Genomic DNA, 8,033 nt, shown 5'->3' on the forward strand with positions numbered 1-8,033 from the left:
ATATATATATATATATATATATATATATATATATACTAGACGAATGCCCGTGCGTTGCGCATAAACACCTATATAGTTGAAGTCTTTACAAATATATGATTTTTTGAATATAACAATAATGTTGTTGTTAAATTTGATATAATAATTTGTATATACTAAATTGATATAATATATTGATTATTTTGAATTATATGATAATATATACATTTATTATAACTTCATAATCCCAATTTTTTGAATGACTTTTACCCACGAGTTACACATGAATAAAATTAAATATAATATATGATTTGATGTTATTTATAGTTGTTTTTATTGTTAATTAATTTTTTAAAATTTATTTTTTTAATGTTTTAATTTCTATCATTATAATTATTTAAAACATCAAAAATTGTTTTTTTATTTTAAAGCTAACAATATAATCATTTATGTAGAGTTGTTTTTAACTATTGTTATTGTAAGTTATTTTAAGCTACTTATTTGAAACTTTTAACGATTATGAAAATATATTTAAGAAATATTTTAGTTAAATTGAAATTACAATTTAGTTTTTGCTTTTATCACTATAATTTATCACTTTTAACTATTTACAAAATATTTTTTAGTTTTTTTAAATGGAACTGAAATTTATATTTGAGTTGACATTGTAATGCGCAGAAACACATATATAGTTGATGTTTATACAAATATATATTTTTTAAAATATAACACTAACGTTGTTGTTAAATTTGATATAATAATTCGTATATTAATTTGATATAATATATTGACTATTTTGAATTATATGATAATATATAAATCTATTATAACGTCATAATCCCAATCGTTTGAATGACTTCTACTCGCGAGTTACACATCAATAAAATTAAATATTATATATGGTTTAATATTATTTATAGTTGTTATTTTTAACTGATTTTTTAAAATATATTTGCTTAATGTTTTAATTTCTATCATTATAATTATTTAAAACATCAAACATTATTTTTTGATTTTAAAGGTAACAATATAATCATATATATATAGAGTTATTTTTAACTATTGTTATTAAAAGTTATTTTAAGCTACTTATTTGAAAATTTTTAACGATTATATAAATATATTTAGGAAATATTTTAGTTAAACTGATATTACAATTTAGTTTTTTGCATTTATCACTATAATTTATCACTTTTAACTATTTACAAAATATTATTTGGTTCTTTTAGTCCAACTGAAATTTATATTTAAGTTGACACTGTAATGTTATATTTAAATTAACAATTTAAGTATTTTGTTCAAACTGTTCAAAAATTGTTACTTTAAACTGATAATGGTTTACATGCAACAACATTTTAAATCTAATAAATTAAGTATAATATGTTAAAATTTAAGGACATAACTTTATAAATAGAAGTAAAGATATTATTTTAAAATTGAAATTTAGTCTATTTATGACTACACTTTAGGTTTGATATTTATTTAACCTTATTAACCAACTTACAATCATTATTAGAAAGACCCTACAATTTATCACTTTTAACTATTTATAAAATAATCTTTGGGTTGTTTAATTTAAATAAAATTTATATTTAAGTTGAGCCTATAATGTTATATTTTAATTAATAATTTAAATATTTTATACAAATTGTTCAAAAATTATACCTTTAAAATGATAATGGTTTACATCCAACAATATATTAAAACTAATAAATTAAGTATAATATGTTAAAAGTTAAAAAACATAATTTTATAAGTAGAATTAAAGATATTATTTTAATATTGAAATTTAGTTTATATATGAATACACTTTAGATTTGATATTTATTTAACCTAACTACCAAATTATAATTATTATTATAAAGAAATTGAAAAGTCATGGGAGTTTCAAATGAATGTGGTGAAAGGAAAAAAAGAATGGGGGTTTGAAATGCATGAGATTCAAGAAAAAATGCTAGCTTTATAAGTATGTATGATATATATATATATATATATATATATATATATATATATATATATATATATATATACAGACACACACACACACATAGAGACACATACATACACGCTATTAAAATAATCATATCGCTATTATTGATTTTGAAATAATTATATTTATACAAATTTGATATAAAAACTCATTATGGCATGTTTGCTGTCTTTTGAGGCATACAATAAAAAATTATTAATAACATTAAACTAATTATGAAAGAAACTTTGTTAAACTTGTAAACTTCTCATTTTAGGCCATTTCATATAAGATTTGTACAACTTGTTATAACGATGGACATGTAATTAAGCTTTTATAATACAAATTATGGACCATATCAATCTACTTAACATGTATTGCTTTAATAAGTTATAATACGTGGTTCAAACAACCTTTTATACATGTACAGATGTAAATATAAAAGGAAACAAAAATCTAAGAAAAAACAAAGCATATTGAAATATTCATAACAAAAACGAAGAGATAGAAACAAATAGGCTAATGATGATGTTCTCACATGTAACTTCGAAAATTGCAAACCACAACTCAAAATGCACATCACTATTGGAAAAAAAATATATAACACGATCAAACTATGAGTAAAAAATGATATATTCATCCACAACCTTGACTTGTAGAGCTATTTTAGGGACTTCATCACTGCTAATACCTTCTAAAAGAACTATGCCTATTGAAATTTTTTCTTTTCATTTGACGTCCTTCTTACATGTAAAAGTTTATATAGCATGTTTGATGTTTAATGCTAAATCAATTACTTAGAAGACATTTGAAAAGTCAATTGAGAATCTGAAAAAACAAAAGAGTTTCAAATCAATGTGGTGCTTAGAAATATAGTCATTTAAAAATATGTAAAGACAAAAGAGTTTCAAATCAATATGGTGCTTAGAAAAATGCTTCTATTATAAGATACTAGACGAATTCTCGCGCGTTGCGCGACACGGGTTAAAAATATATTGTTATAATATTGAAAAATATATGTTTATAATGGTTATATTATTGACAATAACTTTGACATAATATTTTTACACTAGTGTGTGTGTGTGTGTATATATATATATATATATATATATATATATATATATATATATATATATATATATAAGCTCAACTATTTTGAACAATAATATTCATTTACATCAACCCACCTTCCTCATTATAGAATTACATATAATTATCTATTTAGTATTATTTTTAACAATTATTATGATTGATTAATTTAAATTTTTACCTATGCAATTATTTTCTAATTTCTTTAATGATGTTCATTTAAAATACAATTTATTTGTAGCTAACGTTATGTAATTTATAGTTTGATGTTATTATCATTTAAAATTATTGTTCATTAATTTTAAACCACTTATTATTATTAATAAGTTAAAGAAGACTTTTAAGAAACACTTAATATTATTATTCAAATATAAATCATATACTAAATAATAAAGTGATAAGATTGACAATTTTCATTTCAAAAGAGATTTGCATGGATAATATGACATATACATGATTTTTATAATTTGATTTTATTATTTATAACTATTGTTCGTTAATTTAAAAGCACTTATTATTATTAATAAGTGAAAGAGAACTTTTAAAAAACACTTATTATTATACATAAAATGTTAAACATATACTAAAATATAAAGTGATAAGATAGACAATTTGTATTTTAAAAGAGACTTACATGGATAATATAACATATCCATAATTTTTAATTAATTATTGCTTTGAGGCAACACAAACATACAAACATATATACAATATTTAATTAAATATTATTTATATCACATTCCTTAACATATGATTGATAACATAAATCTAATTTAATTTACATTAAAATTTCAACCACAACATACAATGATTGTCTTAGAGAATACTTAAACAAAAGAAAAACAAATAATTAGTATATAATGAACTTACAAATTAAAAACTTTAACATAATAACATGGCTCGAAAAATGGTCCAAAGCCCTCAAACCAACACAAAAACCTCTAAACTTGTTTTCTTTGTGAATTTTGTACATGATTGGTATTTGTGTTTCTACTAAAAAATATTGACATTTTATAGTAGACTATCCATTAATTGCTTATTAAACATATTATATAAGTTAAAAAACCTTTGAATAGTTAATCATTATTAAGAGACTTTTGAGTGATATTCATTCAAATAGGAGGTTTCAAATTAATATAGATTGAGTAAAAATGCCTCATGGGAGTTTCAAATGAATGCGGTTTCTCAAAACTCAAATTCTGTTAAAAATAAATTTTCAATGATGTTACTTTTTTTTTTGAAACGACAAATTAACTAATCTACTCTTAAATAACCACCTATGTCTCTACCGAGACTTGAACTCCTGATCTCTCATATGAGATGATCACTCCATACCGCTAAGCCATTGGCTCTTTGGTTCAATAATGTTACTTATACATATTAATGTGTTTCTACATGTCATTAATGATTTTTTAAACTATTTTCAAATCACAATAGTTTTCATCATAAAAAGAAAAACAAAACAAAACATAAAATAACTTTTTATACAAATGATGCACTTTTTTTTAAAAGGGTTATTTAAATACCTAAAAAATATATTCATGTCAATTAAACGGCTAATTAAATATCTAAAATAACATTTAATATTCATGTTAATATCTCAACAATTCAAAACTTATTTATGTTATGTTAGAAAATGCTAGGAGTCAATGTTAAATGTTTTAATTAAAAAAAATATATACATATGAAATAGCAAGTAATAAATTTTCAACAATCCACAAATGTTAAAAGCATATTAAATGAATTAAACATAAATTAATGTTATATTATTCATATGGTTAATTATTTTAGCATACATAGCAACGAAGTTAACTATTAGCTAACAAACGTGTTTTAATTTTGCTTTGAAAAGTTTATGTCTTTATTAAGGATTATATTCAAAATTTGATAAAACAAAATACGTTTTTTTTAACATTAAATATCAAGAGTTTATATCGAACCAATATAAAATTTACTGTATTTATATTATGATATCAAACTCGAAACATATTTTGATCTTTAACTCAAAATCACATACTTTTATTTTTAAAATAAAATAGGACATACTATTATTTATATAATAATGTATTTTTTATAATAACAAATCATATTTTTTCATAAAAATAAATATACTTATATAAGATAAATGAAGATACATCTTAAAAATTCAATCATGTAAAAATTAAAAAGTAATAACATGATATTTTTAAACTTCAAGTGTTTTTAATTAAAAAATAGAAAATAAAAATATTTAATTATTTATTGTAGGTTGAATATTTTAGATAAAGTCTAGACAACAAAACTTATTTATATATTTAAAAATCATATAATAACAAAGTTGTGAAAAAGATGGCCGAAAATATAAAAAGAAAAAAGTAAAAGAAAAACATTATAATATTTCAAATGGTCATTATGTAAAATTTCACAAATGGTCATTAAACAAGTTTCATAAAATGGCAGAAATAGTCCTTATCCAAAATTCTTTCAATTTAACGGATCCATCTAACGGACATCCAGGATAAGAACCATTTGTGTGCAAGGTTTGCTCCTTAAATACCATCTCAGGAAAAAATGTTTAGTAAAGAACATTTAAAAAAAACTATAAAGCTAAAGGCCCATTTGTGTAGTTTGCTCTAAAAGCATATAAACCTCTTTAATTTGGTTACAAAGCTTATGAAACTATCTTTTCCGTCTTTAAAGTTTTATACAATTGTCTCTTAATTAATATTTTTCATCTAGTTCCTTTCAAAATAAAAACATGCTCATTCAAAAATTCACTAAAATGAAACCTATGTACTATTTTTTTAGAACAGCGCAACACTTTTTATAATAGAAAATAGCAGACACACACATCTTTCATTCTTTCCATACGTATAAAATCAAGATCAATATTCATCCCCCAACCAAACATCAATACAAACATTTCATCAAAGTGTTGGTTTACTCCATCATTATTACACTAAACATAATCAATATTCAAACAAAGCCTTTGAAATAATGATTTTTCACTCCATACCATATCCTTTCTCCTGAAGTTCTTGAACAACTTCATTCTTCATCCTCAACCACAACCTAAGTGCTTCCTGATCAAACTTCTCTTTCTGCAACTGCTTCTGATAATTCCCGGGACCCGATTCCATATCTATTGTCCCTTTAGCACTCACCATTGTCCCAATCATCCCACCTTTTGCAATGAAGTCAGTCATGGCTTCTTCATCACCTGGGTAAGGGTAATTGATTCTCTGATACAGGTGAGCTAATTCTTTCTCTTCTTTAGGTACTGGTTTCAGTGTCCACCAACCAAGTGGGGATGTTTCATTGAATAGCCACATGGCACCAAATAGTGTGTATGTGCATACAAGTGCTTTGCCTATTTGCTTCCAGAAATAGTAGTCTTCTTTTCCCAATCCTATTTTCTTTAGGTACTTCTCAGCAGTGAATGATTTAGCCACTGGAAAAGATGGGAGAAAAATGATAGGTTAGAAGTTTTATTCTGAATGAACTTGAGCTTTATCTGGGAAAGATTATTTCTCGACAAAAACTAGTCTTTTTTAACAGAAGAGTGTTTAGAGATCGATCTTTGTCAGATCAGATGAACATAAATTCACAAGTACACCAATGGAAATCATGGAATCCGGTCAAAGAGCATAAGATTGAAACATTTTGGCTCTGACATTTTATCAAGCAGTTGGAGGGCACATTTTATTTTAAGATATTCAAAACAGACCAAAGTCAGTCGCTCCAAGGTTCAGAGTTTCATTTCAAATGAATGTTTAATAAAATGAAGCTCAAAATCACGAACAACCTCAATAAGAAAGCACGCAGAAAATCTCAATTCAACCTTCGGGGACGGTTAATTTGAAAATAGAACTGTGGTAGGGTTCAACAAATTACCTGTTTCGGCAGCTCTATAACTTTTGCGAACCATCGAGAAGACAAAGATGCGAGATTGCAACCTGTTTGAGTAATTACTTCATGAAAAATCTCGGCATAAGAATCCCCCTAAAACCCTTTTATCGATCTTGCAGAGAACAATATGTCAATACATAAGAAAATCGTTCTTTTTAGCAATTTGTCATTTTTGCTCCTTCATGATCTATGTTATTCCAGAATACCCCCTTTTCTTCAAGTTTACAAAAAAAAAAAAAAAAAAAAAATGGTCCCTGTGGTATGTATTGTTTGTTGTTTTGGTTCAAACCCCGTTTTTTTTGATTGACGATCATTTTGAGCTATTTTGTTTGTGGTTTTGGTCCCTTGTAAAATTAAAAAGACAAAAATACCCTTTTGATACATTTTCTATGTTGTTTTTCTATTTAATATAAAGTTTTATTAATAAAAATTATGGGACCCACCTCTCTCTCTCTCTCTCTCTCTCTCTCTCTCTCTTCCTTCTTTTTCCTTCTTCTTCTTCTTCTTCATCTTTTTCTTCTTCTTCAAAAATCCATAAAACCTCCCTTACCCTCCTCCTATTTTCTCCACCTTTAACCACCATTACTCCACCATAGCATCACCACTGCCACCACCTTCTTCCCCACCGGAAAGCACCATCCCCACCCCAGTGTTTCTATCGGAGCTCTTTCCTCCACAACCTGCAACCTCTTCCTGCACTACCAAGAAACACCACCACCAAGGTTGGTGTTGCTGCTATGTAACCACCGAGAACCACCGTGGTTCTCCCTTTTATGCCACTAACCGGAGAAGGCTGCTAGGCACCGCCAATCACCACCTCCCCTTGTCACTCTACCCCGTTTCTCACTTCACAAGGGAAGAGGACCACCACAGCCGATGGTGGCACCCTATTGTTTCTTCCAGAGCTCTTTCCTCCACCACCTGCAGCCTCTTCCTGCACTACCGAGAAACACCACCACCAAGGTTGGTGTTGTTGTTGTGTAACCACCGAGAACCACCGTGATTCTCCCTTTTATGCCAATGACCAGAGAAAGCTGCTAGACACCACCCATCACCACCTTCCCTCGTCACTCTACCTCGTTTCTCACTTCAACGGGGAAGAGCGCCA

The 8,033-nt window shown here is 26.1% G+C and overlaps 1 protein-coding gene across 1 annotated transcript; it reads right to left on the minus strand.

Annotated features, from left to right (window-relative positions):
• Positions 1–5,837: 5,837 nt before the first annotated feature.
• Positions 5,838–7,068, minus strand: LOC111907514 (uncharacterized). The gene is made up of 2 exons (XM_023903318.3): positions 6,911–7,068; positions 5,838–6,467 (listed from the first exon to the last, which is right to left on the minus strand). The coding sequence occupies exons 1-2, from the start codon at positions 6,942–6,944 to the stop codon at positions 6,022–6,024; spliced, it is 480 nt and encodes a 159-aa protein (XP_023759086.1). The 5' UTR covers positions 6,945–7,068; the 3' UTR covers positions 5,838–6,021.
• Between the last annotated feature and the right edge of the window lie 965 nt (positions 7,069–8,033).

The sequence above is a fragment of the Lactuca sativa genome, chromosome 9, assembly GCF_002870075.4.
Source record: "Lactuca sativa cultivar Salinas chromosome 9, Lsat_Salinas_v11, whole genome shotgun sequence".
In the NCBI taxonomy this organism is placed as follows: Eukaryota; Viridiplantae; Streptophyta; class Magnoliopsida; order Asterales; family Asteraceae; genus Lactuca; species Lactuca sativa.

Bases quoted from the DNA above. Each gene is read 5' to 3' on its own strand.
- LOC111907514 (XM_023903318.3), bottom strand. From the start codon at position 6,944: ATGGTTCGCAAAAGTTATAGAGCTGCCGAAACAG. The intron at 6,468-6,910 runs GTAATTTGTTGA...CATCTTTTCCAG, and splicing joins TTATAGAGCTGCCGAAACAG to TGGCTAAATCATTCACTGCT.